We start from the raw sequence: 21,313 nt of genomic DNA, 5'->3' as shown, positions 1-21,313 counted from the left end.
AATACTAATACTAATACTAATGCTAATACTAATACCAATGCCAATACTAATACTAGCAATAATTTAGGGTTGCAATTAATGCATTTTTTTGGACTGTGGGAGGAAACTGGAGAACATCCATACTGACACAGAAAGACCCATCCACTGCACCACCACACGAGCCCTCACACAAATACCAGTAAAGACGTTTACATTTGCACAGATATAATATACTGTACTGCCACACTGGAATACTGCAACACTCAGAGTCAGCCTTACAAAAAAAACGGTCCAAATATATAAATTCCATATCTTATAAGATTCCATCACATAAGATAAAAATCCTATAGATACTATACGTTTTTTATGTAATGATGGTGATCACAATATATTTCTTGGACCCCAGTAGTATATGATGTCATATGTTATTGTTAAAAGGTAATGTTATTGATATTATATTGATGATTGGTGGTATTTGTTAAACAGCTGTTTAGGATGCAACACGTCTCGGGAATGTTAACACACACTCGAGCTCACAACTGTCTTTAATATATTTATTTTTTAACCACCAGTTGCACGCGACGCCTGCAGGCGGGCCCTGTGCGCCGTGACGTCTCCAAAACGGGCTGGACTCGGGGAGAGCAGCTCAGATGATGGGAATTATACAGCGGTGCAGCGGTGCTGGTGGTTTTTGTAAAGTGCTGCTGGTGTGGCTGACAGCAGCTCGATGAGCGCCCCGTGGAAGTTTGGATGAGGAGCCGCGTGCAGCATGGGCACCGGAGATTACATCTGCGTGACGCTGCGCGGGTGCGCACCCTGGGGATTCACCCTGAGAGAGGGCGAGGGGGACACCTACATACCATTCCTTGTTTCACAGGTACATATCGTGGGATGTTAAGTTTATTTAAAAAAAATAATAATAATGATAATAATTCAAAATATAAAGCAGGATTATGTTCATGTTAGTGATGAGCGTCTGAGAATGTCTGACTTTCTCAGCAAGTTGCCGTTAAAATATTTTTTTCTTGGCATCATGCAAAGCGTGTCTTTTTTTTCTGGTCATTTGTCATGAAAGTGAACATTTTGGAACAAACTGAGTTCGCTGGTCGGATATAACTTAACCGGAGCTGCGCGTGTCGCAGCATATTTGTGCGCGTTGTCCGTGTTTTGCTGAGATTCCTCAGCACCCTTATATGGTCAAGGCCAAGAGAGTGTGAAGCTGAGGGCAATGTGATCTGTTATCACTCCCAAAGACTTTAGCAAGAAGGCAAAGCATTTCTTTTGTCCAGAACCTCACCTGAAGAGGAACAGGTTGCGTGCGCAAAGTTTGAAAGGCAACGCAAAGAGCTGTCTTACATGTTCAGTTGTGATAATATTGTGCAGATGTTACGTTATAAGAACTTTCCAATACAGGATTAAATGAGTATGAGATCATTTCAAGCTTTGATGTATAAACACCTGAAGTGCATGGCAGTAAGTTGGGCTCCTTGTCATGAAATAATGCTTATGTTGGTGAATCATTTGTGAGCAAGCACTCCTCATGATGCACAGCAAGGTTTATTGTGTATATTGTGATGGTATTATGATAGATAGTCCTCAGAACTTTAGGTGAGTTGTTTGGCCTTACCCTGCAGAAACATTTCTTTATACTTTCATCCATTTGTCACCAATCTAGTCTGATTTACAGTGCATGCATTTGGATGTAAATATCTTAACTACTAACAGGAAAATCTCTGTGCTGCAGAGATACAATCATTTTCTCATGAATCAGGTACTTTTTGTTGTATTTCACAGCATCTGTACATTGACAGAGGTAAAACTTAAGTGTCCTCACTGTTAAGAGTTGCTGTGGCTCTATATATGGTATCCTAATTCATGTGGGTGACGACCTAGGTTGTGCAGATCACTCGTCAACTTGTCGTCCAAGTAGTGAATGTGTAAATATTTTTCTTGAGCTGCATTCCTGCAACATCAAAGCTCCCGTTAAAGAAAGCTTCAGAGACTCTGAAAGCACCAATGGAGCCCTTCAATGCTTCACCTGCTTCCAAATCACAATTGTTATGTTCATTCCTGACTTTCATTGTAATTTTGACCTAAATATACTGTGTGTGTGTGTGTGTGTGTGTGTGTGCGTGTGTTAAAAGGTTTTTTTTTATATAACTAAACCCTGTACAGACATAGCAAATAAAATCCTGTTAATTTTCATTGTAAAAACACACCATAAAGTCCCACATAGTATAATAGTACTATAGAAAATTTATTGCACATGAGCTCATATAACCCTTACAGGAGGGAAATACCAACAAAAGCAAGAACCGTGAGTATAGCTGACAAAACAATGATGATAAGGCTCAGTTGTCACTCTCCACATGAAGGATTGCACCCCATGCTTCTTATGCCTCTTTCAGTTGTAATTTTTCTGTGAAATTAATTGTTTAAATTTAGACATAAGTGTGCTGTTTACAGTGCAGCATGGTCACTGAAGTGTTACATAAGACTCTTGTGAATACACAGCATTAAAAGAATGGGCCTATTAAAGCGAAGTAGCAACATATGGTGCATGTGCCACAGGACATGCGAGGTCCTCAGTGTACCTCATCTGGAAGGCATAACTCTGAGCATACCTTCAAACTCTTCTTGTGGGAAGACACAGAGCCAAGTGTGTTAGTTTAAAAAGAAAATATAGAAAACAAACATGCCAAGATCATGACAGACGCGCTGAAGCTCCGGGTTCCTTTTTGTCAAACAAACTGTTTGTTTTTTTTAAGCTTCTGTAGTGGAAACTGTGTTTTGTTTTCTGAGGGAAAGTGATTGTTGTGTGTACTGACAAGCGGTGCAGTGTCAGAGCATGGGCTCTCCACTCCTAAAAGGTTCTTCCCATATAAGGGAGGTTGTATTTTCCTTCTCATTTTGGAGTCTTGGCATCAGTACAAAGTTGATGAGGTCACATTATTTTTAAAGTTGCAGAAACCGCACAATACAGCTATCCATGAGAGAGAAAAAGAACTGACAGTGTGATTTATGAGTAACACCAATGATTTCTGATGTGTGGTATATTTTCATGAAATTGATTTACAGAGGTTTGTCATCCTGGTAATGAACATGCCGACATGCAGATCAGCTACAGACAGGTAAAATACAAACAAATCAGAATTTGTGTGAGATTCCCAGTGTTAGAAACTTACCATGAAGGTTTGATTTAATTCCGAATCTCTTCAAATTGTATTCAATGATAGAATTATTTGCCTCCTTTGTTGGGATTGTTGTAATGTCTGCAGTGCAAAAGGGGCTCTTGTTTGTGATGCTCTTGGCTTAATAGTTCACCATAGGAACCTTATTAAGCTGCCAAGCAATCAGCAAAATGCCACTGCCTCAGTCATTCTTTCTCCTTCAACTAAACAAAAAGCTCCACAGCTCTCTCTGTCACTGCACTTCTGGTGTTGCGCTTCCCAGCAAACTATTTCCAGTCAGAGCCTGGGAGAAAGCAGTGACCGGAGGTGATGACGGCTGTTATTTTCTCCATATCGCCTGACTAATCGAGGCCATGGCTTCACCGGTCTGCATTCACTTGTCCGAGCAGTAGATGTGCATACTCTGGCAGCGTCGACCAAGGAGGAGGCAGTCGAACCCTGATCAGACAAACAAGCAGAGGTAGATGAAGGTATCAGCCATTCAATCCAATGTGCCTTTTCAAAATATCTATACCCAAAGTACATCAAACCCAAAACTTACTTTCAATTACACTATATTTATTTTCTTGAAAACAAATCCAGCATATATTGGTTAAAAAAAGCATGAAAGTGGTAAATAAAACTATGTGTGAAATCATACTAAAAGCTTTTTCTTGACATTTAAGTCCATGGTCGTTGATGGAGGGAAAGTTTTTACTCAACCGTCTTGACATCACTGAATATTTTGATAGAACAATAGTAATTATTATTGCAAGCATACTGTTCATGTATTGGGAATCATGCTAGAATAACATGGTGTGAACCTTACCTGCAAGGCAGCTGGAAAATAGTTGCCTGAAATGAGAAAACATAATTGTTCGAAGCTGTGAGAGGCAGGAACTGCCCTGAGCCATGCAGCCGCATCATGTGCTCCTGCATTTCCTGTGATTTTCTGTTGTGTTTAAGACTATTAAATAGATCATTTGAAAATGGGCTGCCCCGACGTGCAGTGCTGTTTAATTACGCCCCTTCCTTAATGTCAGCAGTCAATGTGATTATGAGGACAATCATTTTGGGAAGCACTTTATTTGGAAAATAGGGCTAAGACTGTTAATGCTCTTTTCTTCTGACACCTACCAGAGAGTTTTCCTGTCATCTCTTCCAGGACTATTGCTGATTTTATATAGAGAGAATTTAGCTTCTCTTTGCAAGTAGCTCATTACAAACAAACAGAACTATGACACCAGATGGGCTGTGCCTCCTCTGATTGTTGCCGGACTGTGTGATCTTCGAATTGTGATCTCAAGCAATGACAAACGTTTCCCTGCCTTTTTTGGAGCATGGGTGGTTGCTTTGACATTCCTGACAAAACCATCTTCCCTGTAGTGAGGTGAGTCCCCGTGGACAGACACACGAACTGCCTTATAGGGCTTGTTGTGCACACTCTGAACTCTTAAAACTGGAGGTGGATCGTGGGGGTGTTTATCTCAAAACCCACCAGCTCTATAATGTAACTCGTAAAGTATTTTTGTATACATGGTGAGTTTAGGCCCATTTTATGGCCCTGCCTGTTGCTTTATATTTGACTCGTACTTAAGTCACTTTTACATGGTGGTCCTAGTATTGATGTGCTGGATTATTTGCTTTTGTTTGATTGTAATGGGATGATATGATATCAAAGCAAAAACAATAGCAAGTATGCAAACTAATGTAGAATCAGAATATTTTCCTATCCTTGTTTTACTATTTCTTGAACAGAACAAACATTTGAATTTATGTTTTACAGTTTGAATACACATTATCTTCATCATATCTCTGTTATATAATACCTATAATATTGTCTTTTTATACTTTTTCGTCTTCCTCCATGAGCAGTAAAACATAAGTGCATAGCCCCCTCTGGTGACTAAGGTGCATTACTGCAAGTAAAGTATGAAAACCTGCAGTGTTTAGCCACATTTTAATGCTGTAATGTGTGACTGGAAGACCAAAAGACTTACTTCATATATTTTATAAGTCCATTTAAAAACAATGCATGTATTTTCTTGTCTTCTCCTGAAATGTAAGTTTTTGAATAACTTTTTTCAAGTATGCATATGTATATTTTTCATGAAAACTGACTGTACAATTGTGCATTGATCCTTGAGGACAGGGGTTGACTATGCTTATTGGGAATTTACTGAGACAATGATTGGAATGTTTTAATAAAAGCAACTGTTTCAGCTAATGTACTTTCAGAGGATAGCAAAAGACATCTAGCCAAGACATTAGTCATACTCAAATCTATCGTTTGAGGGCAAATTTCTAAAAACATGCATGTTGAAGGTTTCAAAAATGCTAAACTTGTACTTTTGACAGTTCACTGTATTCAGCACATTAGAAATTACATGATGTTGAAATGTCACGTTCCTTTCTTCAAACTATCCAACTTGTTCTTTTCTTTAAGATATTAAATGAAATATAACGGTTTTTTTTATAAAGTATTATTATGCTGCTAGTTAACAGGTTTGCTCACTTGACATCCTTGCTTAAGCCGAATAAGTGCAGGTGCGGGCAGACATGTAGAGACGTGCTTTTTTATGCTCGGAGTATTTTTAATTTGTCTATGCAATTTTGTTTTTCTCTTTTGGATGACAAAGTGGCTGCATCACTGAAATTCATATTATGAAAGGTGTTGAAAGTGCTGCAAGCCTCATGCATTTACTAAACATCTTCACACATTTCCTGAAAACATGTCATCTTATTACACAGTGCTCAAGTAATAATTCATCCCCCCAGCTGTATAAGTGGCCTTTTGTGCAGAATTTATGATCTATTTCTCCTTATTAAATCCTTTTATTAATGAACCATTTTATGGGCTTCAGGAACCAATTACAGGAAAATGAAACCATCAGTCATTACTTTAACTGTGTAAAGAGGTGCCCTTTAAATGGATCTTCATATAACTGGCCTACAGCTATATAATAAGCAGTCTTGCTGGTAAAATCAAGGCAAAATGTGTCAATTTTGATATTAAATGCACACGATTTGTTTGTACTTTGTAGTGTGACTTGTCAAAACTTCTGTTTATAACTTCACAGATCTCATAAATATATATGAAATAATAATAGTCCAGTCTGCAATACACATCAACAGACATTAAAGCTTTGTGTGAAATATAGACAACTGTCATGCTCAATTTATTTAATTTATTTTGAGGAAAAAGTCCAATTTTATTCTATACAGTGAAGAAAGAATTTTCCTTATATCCGTGGGACCATCAAATGCTATTGTCCTCTTGCTTTGCCAGATAAAATGGATGGCGTCATAGTGACCCACGGATACGTTCCTGTTTTCTGACAGCAAATGACAACATTTCAGACATGATTTATTTTGGCTTTCTGTAAATAGCTGCACTGTCAGATCTGGGCAATGTGTGAAGGTTAAAGGGCATCTCTAACACTTGGGGCATCCCCACTGTACAGCTGCTCATGTCCTTTGTCTGCAAAGTTTGCACTTTCCTTTATTTGGGCTGTTGTTGTGCACAGTATGAACTGACACTGCTTCCTTCATGCTGTTTGTGAAGAGCTGATGCATCCATCTACTACAATTTTCTCTCCTGCAGGTGGAGGAGGATGGTCATGCCTTCTTGGCTGGAGTACGAGATGGTGATGAGGCGGTGTCGATCAATGGGGAGCCGTGCTCTGATCTCACCCTTGTGCAAGCGTTTGCACTCATCGATGCTTCCATTGACTGCCTGCAGTTGCTTGTTAAAAGGTAGTGCAAGAAATCAATTGTGAATGAATTTGGTTGAAGATCTAAATTTGAATCACTATTACCGGTCAAAACATGGAAAGAAATACCAGAATGTCACTGTTGCAGAACAAAAACATCTGACATCAAACATATTTCTATTGAGCAGAACTGAGTAAAACTTGTGATATGGCCTTCCAAACTCTTTCCAGAATTAATTGCACCACTGTTGTAAGGTCAGGTTAATTGGTTTCTTCAAATTGCCCATAGTTGTGTGAATGATGGTCTGTCTTTCCGTGTTAGCCCCGTGATTTACTAGTGACTTGTCCAGGGTGAACCCTGAATTTTGCCCATTGTCAGCTCGAATCAGTTCCAGCTCCCTCCAACCTTGACTCAAATGAATTAGATAGAAAAGATAGATGGATGGACAGTCATAATGTGGTTTTCTTCAAAACTTCTCTGTTCTCTCTTGCCAGATATACAGTTTGTGAAATATAGTGAAATCCAAAGCACTTTTGCTACACCTCAAAATCTGTGTATCACGAAAGCCGAGCCACGCTGTGCTGTAGGTCCTTGGTGCTCACAGAAGCAGTACAAACTTATTATTGCACCATTGTATTAGCATTTAGATAGCATGTTGTTTTATGAGCAGTGGCCTTTTGCATAACCTACTGAATCATTGACTGTCTGCATGTGCGTGTGTCTCTGTGTCTGTCTGTGTTGTTGTGAGGTGAGGTGATGTGATTCGGCCCTGCCGACCTTGCGGCCCGCTTAGTCAAGGTGTTACAGATTTGTGCGTCTGATTGGCATGCAGCTGCTCAGCCATTTCTCGACTGGCAGTGCCAGTCTATATATCACGATGACACGTCCTCAGATAAAGCTGAAGTGTTCCTTTATGGAACCCAATTTGAACTACTTCCAGGGGGTGAACATATTCTTTCTCATTATTGCTCCCTGTTCAGTCCTGTGCAGGTCTAACTGTGTCGATGATATTTGTATTCATGTACACATATTTCAGTGTCCATTTTTTTCATATCTGGAGAGCATGCAAAAATACATGCATAAAACAAGATGTTTCTTTATTTTTAATTGATTGTCACTTTATTAACTGCAGCCATAGATAATAACATTCTGTTATTCTATTCCAGTCTGACCTTGACAATAGAAATTAGGGGAAGTGACGCTTAAACGTGATTACGTTCCACTTCAATGCCCTGACCTTTTTTTGATGAACTTGCTGCACAAAGATTAAATCTACTTGATTGCTCTGACAACTTCAGCTGCTCCAGAGAGGCTTTGGTTCGATAGCTGCAGTAATTACCAATTGGCATGCTGTTGCATGTAAATGATCATAACAGATTTGTGTGAATATAATAATGTTAGTCAATGTTAGAAACTAAAGAAAAAGAAGGAATTTACCAGGTGCATTGAAACATTATAGTTATCCCTCAGTAAAACATTTATCACTACACTTCTTAAACAAATAGACAGTGCCATTATCTATTAATGATGAAATATGAACAAACACATATTTGCCGCATTGCTCATTGGTGTTTTCTCCCTTTATCCTGAAAGATACCACTCCATCCCTGCTGAAGAGTGTGAATCAGAAGGTGAAAGGGCCTCTTCCAGTGAGCCTGTGGAGGCCACCACTCTCCACATCTTCTCTGAAAAACACAAATCCCAGTTCCCAAGGGAGCTCTACATATCTGAGTCCCAAAATGAAGCCTCATATGAAGAGTTTGACAGTAACACAGAATTCCAAAAGGGACCGCAGCTGCTTTGGACTCAACTACATAATCCCTCATCTGATGATGAAGATCAGAACCCTGATTTTCAGAAGAACAATGACAGCGTGCAGCGTTGCTTCTCCCCTGGGGACATGGTGGAGCTCCAAGTGTCCTTTTCTGATCAAACCTTGAATGATGCTGGTTGTGCCTCTCTTGGGAGCGCCCGCGGGATCGAGGGTGAACTCTTTACCAAAGAGACTGTTTGCAATCTACACACCACCACATCACAACATGTCCCATCTGCCGTCAGAGAGCCGCTCGGCCAACATGGAGTGGTGGTCAGCTCCCCTTCGATGCTGGGCCAGGTGGAGGTCATTATCCAGCCGCCAGAGGGATCAGGGAGGGGCATTGTGGATGTGGGAGGCCCCAGGGTCAGTGAAAGTGTCGGATCTCAAAGTGAAGAAGAAGGAGGAGGAGGAGGGCACTACGAGGGTGTTCCTGGGTCTTTTACGGTCTCATTCGATGTTCCCTCAGAGGAGGGGGCTCCAGCAGAAGAGCAGGACTCTGATTCTGAGGGGGAACGAGACAAACCCAACAAGCATCGTGCAAGACACGCGAGTGAGTACCTCTGAATTATCTCCATTAGTAATGTCCTGGTGCAAATTCTTTCACTATGTTTGTGTGACTGTATGGAGAATAAGAATACATTTTTTTCAGGATTATTCTGCAACCTTAAGTTGCATTTGTCAACATGTGTGCATTCCAAAGAGTCATGTCCAGTCTGTGTACACCTCAAAATAGTATGCGTCTCTGCTCTCACTGCAGTTGGAGGTTGGAGGAGGGAGCTTGTTCCTTTGAATGTGAGCAGATACGTAGATCTACTCAGAATAATGTCAGTGCCAATGCAATAGAAGCAAAGCACATTGTTGATTTGACAGAAAACAAAAGCTAAATATAAAGAATCAAAAAGAACCATAAATACATGAAGGTATTATATGTGAGAAGCACTACATTATAAAACATCTTGAACTACTCTGAAGAGGTGTAATAGTGAATATGAATACTGAGTGCCCTCTGAGCTGTGTGGATGACATAAATATAACACAAGCACGCTGATGATGCTTGCAGAAGTGGCCCTTTGACAGACACAAGCATGTGCTTCCCTTAGACGGTTACCTGATCCTTTCAAACTGAGTGCTTTAACTGAGCTAAAATAGTGAGTGTGTTGCTCACTCCTGCTGTCTCCTGCACCTTCAGGTTAGTCTTGCAAGAATATTGAGAAGCCTTCTCATTTCTTTTAATCTGATTACCTTACATTATTGACCTCTTTGAATATGGTTTTGGGGATGTCTGTTATTGTATTGGCTTTTGTGTCAGCAGCTATGATTGACTTAGAAAGAATGGTGTTTTTATTTTTAAATGGGCAGCTTGTCAAGTTACAGATAAGGACTGGAAAAGACGCTCTAGTCCAGGCAAATTGATTGCACACAGGCGAGCTATCTTTAATCTTCCCAGCTCCTATTCCTGGTTATTTTATGGGGATGAATAACAGGTTTAATGTAGTGCATTGTCTGTGAACAAATGGGAATATTAGACATGTGTCACAGCATTTTATTACTGCTTTATGAGTCGATGTTGCATGATCATTTAAATGAGCACATTTAGAGGAATACTGTCAGAAATATGTGTGTATGCAGCAAGATGGTGATAGATGTTTTGTATAGCCTGAGAATCTGCATCCTGGACCATTTCTATGTTAAAGAATCAGTTATGACCTCACTTACAGGCTGTTGCCTGTTGGGAGGGGTTCAACCACAGATAATGTAGTATTAATAGGTTGCTGTCATTTCTGCTTGTGCTTCGACTTTGATCAATGGATTTGTTTTTAAAACGTATTGTTTTCATGAGGCCACTAATTAAAAAAATATTTAACAAAGATAAATGTGTAGGTGTTTTAAAAAGTGTTTTAGATTAGGGTTAACCAAAATAAGTTTGTGACGTATCATAAGCATTCATTTTCCTGATAATATTGACAGCCATGTGACAAAAACTTCTTTGTACCATTCATGATTTTAGGTAAATTCGTTGACTGCTTTTACAGAACAAATTCAAACATTGAGCAAGAACTGCCTTGAACTTGTCCTTAAGTCAGAGATCATGAAAACGAAAGGTTCAAACAAAATCATCATGAAGGCCTAAGGAATGCTTTCAAGATATATTTTTAAAACAAAATATGCTGATCAAATTTTTCTCTGTTTAGGAATTTTCAAATTAGTAATAAAAGTTTAATCTAAGCTGTTTTTAAACCAAAGTCTCTCTTTTCCTTCTCTTTACAGGACTCAGGCGTAGTGAAAGTCTGTCTGAGAAACAGGTGAAGGAGGCCAAGTCCAAATGTAAACGGATTGCTCTTCTTCTTACGGCTGCACCACTCAACCCCAACAACAAGGGGGTTTTGATGTTCAAAAAGCATCGTCAGAGGGCAAAGAAGTACACACTTGTAAGCTACGGCACTGGAGAAGACGAGCCAGAGTACAGTGACGACGAAGAAAGCGGAGACGACAAATCAGAAATCCCCACTATTGAATTCACCCTTGAAGCTCGTAACGGTTCTATAGACAGACATATTCATACTAATGCCAACAGTAGCAAGGGTGTGCTAACATTAAACTGGGACAAGGGTCTCCTTGAAATAGAGAGGAACTTGAACAATCAAACGGAGATGGAATGTTTGCCAGAAACCAAGGGAAAGGGTGCAGTGATGTTTGCCCAAAGGCGTCAAAGGATGGATGAGATAGCCGCAGAGCACGAAGAGCTCAGGCGCCAAGGGATTCCTGTGGAAAGTGTGCAAGAGACCGAAAAGAAGATGTTGGAACACTCCTATATGCAGGCCTCAACAGAGGGACATGCTTACATGGATGTAAATATGCACCAACAGAGCCAACAACATTATCAGCAATATCAAGAACAGCAGTATTATGAACAACAACAGAACTACCAACAGCAGCAACAATACCAACAGTATCAGCAGCAGCAACAACAACAACAACAACAACAACAGCAACAGCAACAGTATGAGCAAAGCCCGTATCAGCAACAGCAAGAATACCATCAAGAACAACAGCACACGCAGCACTATACTACAAACATCAACGGTACAGTCCAGCATCAAATGAATGAAATACAGAGTTCTTTCAGCAATCGCACTGCAAAGCCGTTCTCAGTTGGAAACATGGCGGCTACTCCTTTTGCTCATGCAATGAGTGGTACCAATCAAGATTCTGCAGGTCAACAGGAGCAGATAGCTTCTCGTGATGAACGCATCTCTACTCCCGCTATTAAAACCGGCTTTCTATCAGATGCGAGAAAGAGGGGCACTGGCAAACCTATGTTTACATTTAAGGAAGCCCCGAAGGTGTCACCTAACCCAGCATTATTGAATCTCCTCAACAGGAGTGATAAAAAGGGTTCTGAGTCAGGCCCTGAAGAGGACTACCTTAGTCTTGGAGCTGAGGCTTGCAATTTCCTCCAGTCACAAAAACTTAAACACAAAAATCCTCCACCAGTTGCTCCAAAGCCTGCGGTCAACCCCAACTGTCCTCCTTGGTCCCCACAGATGGAAGCGACCAACCAGGACATGCCTCAGTGTGCTGAAAATAGTCTATCCACACCTGCTGTAGCCCCCACCGCAGAGGCGATTCCTGCTCCAGAAGTAGAGCCAACCCCTGCCCCTGCCCCTGCCCCTGCCCCAGAACCCTCACCCCCTCCTGCTCCCCAGGAAACTCCTGCCAGCACAATGGCAGAACAGCACACGTCGACTTCCCCAGAGCCTGAATCTCAACAACAGCCTCTGCAAGTACCAGTTCAGGAGGCAAATGGTCATATGAATTCAACTGTGCAGTCTGAGTCTTCTCATGTGGCCTCTTGGGGAGAAGTTCAAGCTCAAGTACAACAACAGTCATCTTCTAGTTCTTGGCAGCAAGTTGAAGTGCAGCCCCAAGAACCACCACCAAGACAGTCCCCGACACAGCCATCATGGATAACACGTCCGTCTTCTCAGAACCAAGCACAGCTTCAACAGCCTACAAGTACCTGGAACCCCCCGGTTCAACCATCATGGGCTGAGCCACAAGTGCAACTACAGCCCCAGTCACAGGTTCAAGCCTCTTGGACGCACCCTAATGAGCAGCAACACATGCAACAAACACAGCCTACTTGGGCTCAAACCCAAGAACCGATGCAGCAACAACCCCAAAGCCCATGGACACAGCAATCACAAACAGAATCTCAACCGCATCCACCATGGGTGGAACAACCCCAGAAAAAAGCCCAAGCACAACCTCCTTGGGTCCAACAAGTTCAGCCAGAGTCCCAGCCACAACCACAGTGGGTCCAGCAACCACAGCATCAGTCTCTACCACAACAATGGTCACAAACACAAGCACCAGGTCAACCTCAACATCCTTGGGTGTCAGCACAGCCTCAACAACAACAGCAACCTTCAATAAATGCATGGCCTCCAACACAGCCTCAAGCTCAAGCTCACACTCAGCCACCTTGGATCCAAGGATCACAAGCACAGCCTCAAGCACAGCCTCATACTCAAGCTCAGCCTCAAGCCAGCTTGAATCCATGGGCACCAGTACCTACCCAGGCCCAATCTCAACCTCCATGGGCTCAACCCCCTCCTGAACATGGTCAGCATTCTTGGGGCCAAGAACAACCTCAAGCCCAGAGTCAGCCACCCTGGGTCCAACCGGCTCCACAACAGCCTACACAACAGCCAAGCTGGCAGCAGTCCACTTTAAATGCTCCACCACAACCACCAATGACTACATGGTCCCCAGCTCAAACACAGCCCCAGACACCTGTGAATACATGGACACCGCAGTCACAGCAAAAGCCTGTCAGTGTTCCAACCCCCAACACTCAACCTTCTCCAAAACCTTGGCATGCACCTCAAAAGACCCCACAAAACAGGGTCCCTCCTCCACCGCCACAGCGATTACACTCCTTTACTGTTGGTCAAAGAGTTTCATCTCCTATCAATCCAATGGCCACTGTCCTAAACCCATCATCTGCAGGCCCTGGTTTTGAGATGCCAGTCGTCCGAGGGAAAGGAGCTGATATGTTCGCCAAAAGACAGTCTCGCATGGAGAAGTTTGTTGTCGACTCTGAGACTGTGGAAGCAAACAAGGCAAGCCGATCAGCATCACCAGCTGCTTCCTTACCGAATGAGTGGAAATACACTCCAAATGTACGTGCTCCACCTTCACGGGCATATAATCCCATTCAGTCCCCATCTTATCCCCCAGGAGCAACAAAGCAGCCCCCTTCAAGTAGCCTTTCAACCAAAGCAAAGAAAAACAAAGAGAAACAGAAGCCCGCTCCTAAACCCCTCAGTGTTATAGATGTTATGAAACATCAACCGTATCAGCTAAATTCTTCACTCTTTATATTTGGCCCAGAGGCTGACAAACCACCTCTACCTAAACCGAGCTCACCTCCAAATCCACCCTGTGAAAATCAACCTGTTCAATATGAGCAAATGCCAGTTGTTCAGCCAACTGGGCCATTTAGCGGCCCATATCCCCAACAAGGCTATGGCATGCCAATGCAGCCCATGATGCAGAGTGGGCACTATCAGCAAAACCAGGCTAATGTTTACCCCCCTCCAAATCCTTATCAGGAGCCTCCTGGTGCTCCATACCAGCAATCATATAACCAACCTTATCAACAACCTGCTCCACCTGCTTATCAACCCCAAGCCCCTCAGTCTCCAAATGGTTCTTACCAACACCCGCAGGCATTACAGGCTGCTTACCAGCCAGCCCATAGTCCTCCCTATCTGGCAACTCCCTCTGCCCCTTACCAGCCACAGCTCACCAGTAACTATGTTGCTCCGAGTTTCTCCGTGGCTGTCAGGCCTGAATCTGCATCTGGTAGCAACACTGCAGCTGCTGTTCCTAAGCCAAAGTTCACCGCTAAAAAGAGCTCAGCTCAGGTGTGGAAGCCCACAGCAGTTGATACAGAGTGATTCTCATAGAATCATAACTTGCTTGAGGCCACCTTGAATGAAAGGGTCGGTGCTCCTAACGTCTACTGACACGTGGATTATTTTTAACCCATTAAATTTGCTCTTGCAGTGACGATGTGCTCTGGTTAATTTCGTGGGACAGAGCTTAATTTAATTTATTTCTAATTTTTGAAAGCCCGTGTAAAAAGGCATCACTGACACATTTATTATTTAAAAGAGTAAATTGTCAATATTTTTGACTGAAATTGTTGCAATTTTACTCAAAGAATCTAAAGTTGATGGTTTGAATGAATGTAGAGAAGCATATAACTCATTATGAAATGAGAGCAGAGTGGGAAATATAGAAATTAAAAGTAAAGTGTGTTAGATGGTTAAAAATGGAAGTAGATTTCTTTTTGTAAAGAAGAAAATGCTAAATGTCCTCTTATATCACAAGTCCTAAACAAATGAGAACTATCTACTAAAATATATATATTTTAAAAAGTTCTATGAAGTAAATATTAAATTATGGGCAGATATTTAAAAAAAAGGCTACATTTTCTGTATCAAGTTTAGTGATGATACAAGAAATTGGAATTTTGGCCAATTTTAAGAACATAAATAATAGAATTTCTGTTTGAAACCGGGAACTGCTTGCCTGTTTGAACACGCAATGTTTGATTAACATTTTTTCTTCAGTGCCTTTCTTCACTGTTATTTCCATATCTCATATTTAAGTGGGTTAGTATTATTTTACGCTTTTAACCAGCTGTTGCGTCATGTTAGGCACTATATTTAAACTGCCTCATGAGAGGGAGTTCTGAGGTCCAGACAGTCAGCTTAAATTTCAACTCAAGCCAGTAAAAGTTACTACCTTTAAGGCTTTCATACGTTTATCTTCCTGAATAAAGCAAAAAGCCCACATAGATGCTGGGACATTTTTCATGCGTCTTTCACTGATACTGATGTTGTATGTATATGGACAAATAAGATTTATGGGAAGTATAACCAGCCTGGAAAAATATATTTTTGGTACAGGACTACTTTTATTCTTTGTGTTTTTTTTTTTCTTCCTTTCCCTTTTTCTTTGTGCGTTTCTTTCTATAGTGCACTTTCTGTATCATTCACTGCCGTGCTATTAAACTGTCTTTCATCCTTGTTTGGATTTCTTTCTTTTGTCCTCTAAAGCATGCTTTCAGGGTCTCCTCTATTTTCTGTCTCCTTTCATCCTGATAAATTTCACTACCCTTGCACATGTACCTAAAGCGCTGACAGTTATTGTATTCCACAGCCCTCACACAACAGTTTTGTAAATTGTTTTACACCCACAGGTTCAAAACAAAATCAGTTTTCAACAATAGAATTAAAAAACTGTCCATGCACTACAAAGAACCTGTCAGTTATCAGCCAGATAAACCTCATTATCCAAATAACCTACTTTTGCAGCCGCTGAGGTGAGTGCTTGTCGAGCACATTCCTCCAGAATGACTATCTGATGATGCATTTCTGAAGGCTATTATTAGATTCCTGACTTTGTTATGACCTCATTGGTTAATTCTGGACATGGAGTGAGTGGGCCCCTGCCTGCTGAAATGTATATCCATGTTGTGTCATGCATTTTCCAAAGGGGCAGTGATTTGTTAGGTGGAAGTTTTAATATCAAATGTTGCTTTGACTTAACAGATGTTTTTGAAGCTATATCTGGAGAAAATCGATCCCCCTCGCTGCGTCATGCACTTCATTATCAGCTTGCTTACTTGTTTTTCTGTTTGCCCTCATGACAGTCTCACATTTGCAATGTTGTTGTTGGTTTTAGAATTTCATTTAAACACATTTCTAAATTCAAAACTAGAGTTTACATTAATATGTCACACAGTGAAGCATCATGAAGTGATGGACATTTGCTGACACAACACAACATTCAAACTGATTACTATTATTTTGTTTTAATCTGAATAAAATATTAGGCATTGTGCTTTACATATAGATTGGTCCTATGTCTCACACATTTACTTTTTATGGACTTGTACCCTTGGCCAACCGTAAATCTACATAGACAAGGTTGTAACATGTCTGCTTATGTAGGCTATTTTGAACATCTGTCCCTAAATGAAAGTCTTTCCATGTAAAATATCGAGCACAATTTATATTGCTCTGGACCATTTGTAAGATATACTGTGTGATCTTCTACTAAACTAGAAAATGCATTCACATATACAATGCAGAAATTGAGTCATCTGGACAATATCCTTAGTCTGAAATGAAAATATGTCCTCAGATTGTCTGGAAATCTGCTCATGCATTCTTTCACTTATCAGGGTAACACAGTTGAGGACATTTGCGGTGTGCCAGATGGCTGATTCAGCCAAAATTCAATTCCTTTTTGATTCATTAAGCATTTATTCTTTTCACGAATGCACTCCACTGTATTCTGAATTTTGTATTTCTTTTTAAACCTCTTTGCGCCATATATTGACAGTTTACATCTTTCACCAGATGATGGCAGCACTGCCTTTCCTTCTTGTCAGCCATATTTCACAGACTATTTTGCCACACTGGACAGGACTTAAGCTGTTGCTTTTTTCACTCTTTGCAGTCTTGGTAGGGAAGTCTTGAGCACTTTTCACTTGTCATGTTGTCATGTCTCTTACAAAGTGTCGCTGTCTGGTTAAGCAGAAATAATAAAAAGCAGCATTTGGGGTATGGTGAATGCTCGTGAAGTAAGAAATAATTCATTCATTCATTAGCCTTTATTTAGTCAGGAGAACCACATTGAGACTAACAATCTCTTTTACAAGCGTGTCCTGGCAGCAGTACACAAAATTTACAGTTTCACTAATACTACAAATAAATAACAAAAGACAAGTACACGAAATACAATAAAAAGTACAGAAACAGAGAGCATATGAATAATAAAACTCTTAAAAACCATCAAATAGTTTGAAATAAGTTATTTAAAACAAGAACAAGGTGATTTTTTTCTTTTGTTTGCAGGTGCTGTAAATAGTATTTTAATGAGTTTCCATGAAGCAATGACAGTTTTCACAGTCAATTGATTTTGTTTGCGAAAGCATTAATAGTTATTTATACATTCCCATGCAAAAATGAAGTATATTTTCAAATGTCAAATATGATCTAAACGCATTACAGCATTTAGAAGTGTGTTGGGAAAGAGCTAGTCTTTTCCAGGCTGATTTGGCCAAAGAGCCAGTCAGCCAAAAAAAAATGAACCCTTACTAAAATAAACATGTCTGGATCCTTCTCTACAGGCAACTGGCAGGAGCTACTCCCTTTCGCCACCAGCCAGAGTGCCATCCACAGGCCAGAAGTCATCTTCAGCTTCTTCCTCCCCTCGCCCTCTAGCTTGGGCCTCCACAACTCCCCCGGCAAGGCAGGCAGCCTGGCAAGAACAAGGCCGCAAACCTCTCACACCCTGGGAGGCTGCCTCTCTGCATCCCCTGGGCCTCGTTGATGAAGCGTTCACTTTCCAGAACTTCCAGCAAACCCTCGCTTCAAATGTCCGCTTGGCAGCCCAGCGCAAAATGCTTCCCAGGCCTCCGATGGAGTGGAAGTCCAGGGTTTCTTACCAGGCACCGCAGAAAACAGGCAGCCACACTTGGAGCCCCAGCCAGAGCCGCAGTCAGAACCAAGCTCCCATTCCATCATTTGCGTCCCCAGCAAGGAGCCCTTTGTTTGGTCATGCTGGTTACGGTTCCCTGCCCAGACAGTGGCAGAATCAAAGGTCAAACCTGGGGGCCTCTGTGTCTTCCTCTGAGTGCCAGAGGCCACTGGGAACACAAGCTTACAAGTCTGTGTATACCAGCAACACATGGAGCTGGAGGCGGTAGGATACAACTCAGCCTGAGTGGTTTTTAATGAGTAAAATGCTTACAGTTTCCATATCACACAGGGTGCATACGCATTCATTTGGCTGATGCTTTTCACAGGGGTCAACAGAGAAAGTCATTATAAGTTGCATTATAGACTCGGCTAGTTTTGTTGCGTTTATTTTTTTTTTTACACAGAATCTTGCTCTCCCTCCCACACTCAAATTGAAAACTCAACCCTATGACTTTAAAGAAACAAAATGACAATTTTACTTAAAAATAAAAGTAATATGAGTGTAATATGGGAATTTCTTTCTCATGGTTTTGCTATGATGATACATAATATTTTTGCAGCTATATCTTCTGTATCAAATCTTTTGAAATGAAATCATTTATGTTGTATGCTGTAATTAAATTAGAAACAAAAGCATGAAAAGCACAAAAGCTTTGATTTGCCTATGGTGATTTTAAGTGTTTATTTTTGGTTTGGTAAATACACTGAAGTGGGCCTGTAGTTCATAAGATGGTGGACTGAGTATGTTGTAATGAATGATTATTAAATGAAAATCAATGTACATGTGTTATATACAGTGTGGAGAAGATTTGTGATTGTATAACGGTTCCTACCGCTCAATTGATCTTTCAAGAAGTAGAAAACAATAATGTCCAGAGAAAATGATTGTGGTTAATCAGAGAGATAAAGTGGAGTATTTCGGTATTTGCGAAAGTGTTTATTGTTTCTTTTATTGTTTTTGAATGTATGCATTTAACATGACAGTTATTACACTTCTGGTTTTTTTAAGCTGGTTTTGTTTAATTTTAAAACCATGATGCATGGATAGAGTTTGTGTTGTTTTCACAGAAAGTCATTTTCAGTGTCAGAATGTAATTACTGAAGCATTAGAAACTCGGGGGAGAGGTTAGCGCTGTAACTCAGCATGTTGTGTGCAGACATATTGTTATGCAATCTCTGATAAGTGAGTTTGATTCACTCATTTGTCAGGTGCATTTTTAATTAGTGCATTAGCGTGTGGACACTAACGACATGGGAAAATATGTTGGACCTTTCAAGTGTCCAACACTTTCTGTTGTGCTCCTGGAAAACAATCAAGTGATTTGCTGCATTGCAGTCCACATTATGGGTAAATAGTATGTATTATTGTGGGAGATAATGGAGTTTTAACTGGGAGTGAAAGTTGAATTACTGAATGTTGATAAATCCTAATTATGTCCACAGTAATGACTGTTTTAGTTCATCAGTGGTTTACTGGGAATAGGAGATTTACTCATAGAATGTAATGGGATTGTGGCTTAATATCTAGTTTGGGCTTTTGCTATAGACATATAGTCATTTTTTTTTTTTTTTTAAACTAAAGCTAGTTTGTATTTCCACAGAGTATACATAATGTCCAAATTTGATTGAACAAAATGAAGATTTATGGCTTAAGGTAGCGTCTCCACTCCTGTCGTTCGTATTTGTAGTAGCTAATCCATGAGGATGTCACTGCGTTGCTTGAACTCAAACAGTGCATATTGCGGTCATGACGAAGCCGGTAATCAATTTCTGTTGCACACTGATTCCAATATAGATTCACACTGAGCATTTTGCAAAATAAAAACAAGCAAATCACACAATTTCAGAAATTGCACTGTGTGTTTTTGTTTTCATGCTCTCTATTCCAAGCTTGAAACACTTTGCCCCGGGCCATTTGTTGCTTGCTTGCTGTACCATCCCATGAAGCTTCTTGTGTGATGTGGTGTCTTAACTAGTCACTCCATACACAGCAGAGGGGGCTGGTGTGTATGTGTGTGTGTGTGTGTGTGTGTGTGTGTGGGGGGGGGGGGGGGGGGGGCTGTTCCCATGGTGACTGGTTACATAATGACAGTGGGTACCCACTGTAGCTGAACCATTAGTGAGTGAGAGATAAGGGCGCAGAGGGAGATGATAAACAGAAATTATTTCCCTTCCAATTTCAGTTTGGAAAACACTTTGTGGAATTCAAATGCTTTTTTAAAGAGGATAGCTTGAAGTTGAACGTTACAGCCAATTGTAGAACACATTATTTCTTTCAATATTCCATCTTGTCTGTGTGGTTTGTGGTACTTTCCTATTTAAGGACTGAAATTAAAAACAAAAAACAATGTTTCTTCTAACATTGAACCTTATGCTCTCATTAAATGCTGTGCACTGTGAACTGCCTACATTTATTTGTCTCTTTTACCAAGTCAAGAAATGAGTACATAAATTACATTTACCAAGGTGAATTAAAAGATAGTAACTTGATTGTAGGTTGAATAAACCCTATTGAGCGTTGCCTCTCCTCATATTATATGAGGGCATTTAAAGCAAATAGTATCTGATTGGTCTGCAGGCCTGTAGGGGACCACATTTCCCATGGTGGATGTCACTGAATATATTTATCGTTGGCCATACACAGCCATGCTGGAACGCTGATAAGGACAATTGCTGCTGAAACAGCTTTATTTTTTGATGTTAAAGCCTTGTCAGTGCTTTCCACGAGAGTTTTTAATTGTTTGGCACTTTTCAATTTATTCACAATCAGTTTTGAGGAAGAACTTTGGTTGTATACATTTATTATTAATAGAGGATATAGGTTCAAGCAGGTTCATAGGTTCACAACACTATTTTTAGACATCACAATAATTCAATCGATGCTTTGCGCTGAGTGTATATTAAGCTGGATACATGCTTTATATTACTGTAATGTAGCAATAGAGGCAGAGATGAAGGCCACAGTGGGCTGTAGTGGCTGTGCTCTAAATTTAGTCGCTCCGTCTGCTTGTGAAGTAAATACCAATGACAACAGACAAACTGACACCCACCCACCCCCTCATTTAGTC

The 21,313-nt window shown here is 40.7% G+C and overlaps 1 protein-coding gene across 1 annotated transcript; it reads left to right on the top strand.

Moving 5' to 3' along the window:
- Nucleotides 1-748: 748 nt before the first annotated feature.
- On the top strand, nt 749-15,782 carry synpo2a (synaptopodin 2a; the record flags this gene model as incomplete). Its single annotated transcript, XM_080519395.1, has 4 exons — nt 749-856; nt 6,754-6,905; nt 8,457-9,229; nt 10,948-15,782. 4 exons carry the CDS (start codon nt 749-751, stop codon nt 14,643-14,645), a joined length of 4,731 nt encoding a protein of 1,576 aa, XP_080375521.1. The 3' UTR covers nt 14,646-15,782.
- Between the last annotated feature and the right edge of the window lie 5,531 nt (nt 15,783-21,313).

This window comes from Blennius ocellaris (assembly GCF_963422515.1).
Source record: "Blennius ocellaris genome assembly, chromosome: 23".
NCBI classification, from domain to species: domain Eukaryota; kingdom Metazoa; phylum Chordata; class Actinopteri; order Blenniiformes; family Blenniidae; genus Blennius; species Blennius ocellaris.
Note: the sequence above shows the minus strand (reverse complement) of the source record. Positions and strands in the feature narration are given on the sequence as shown.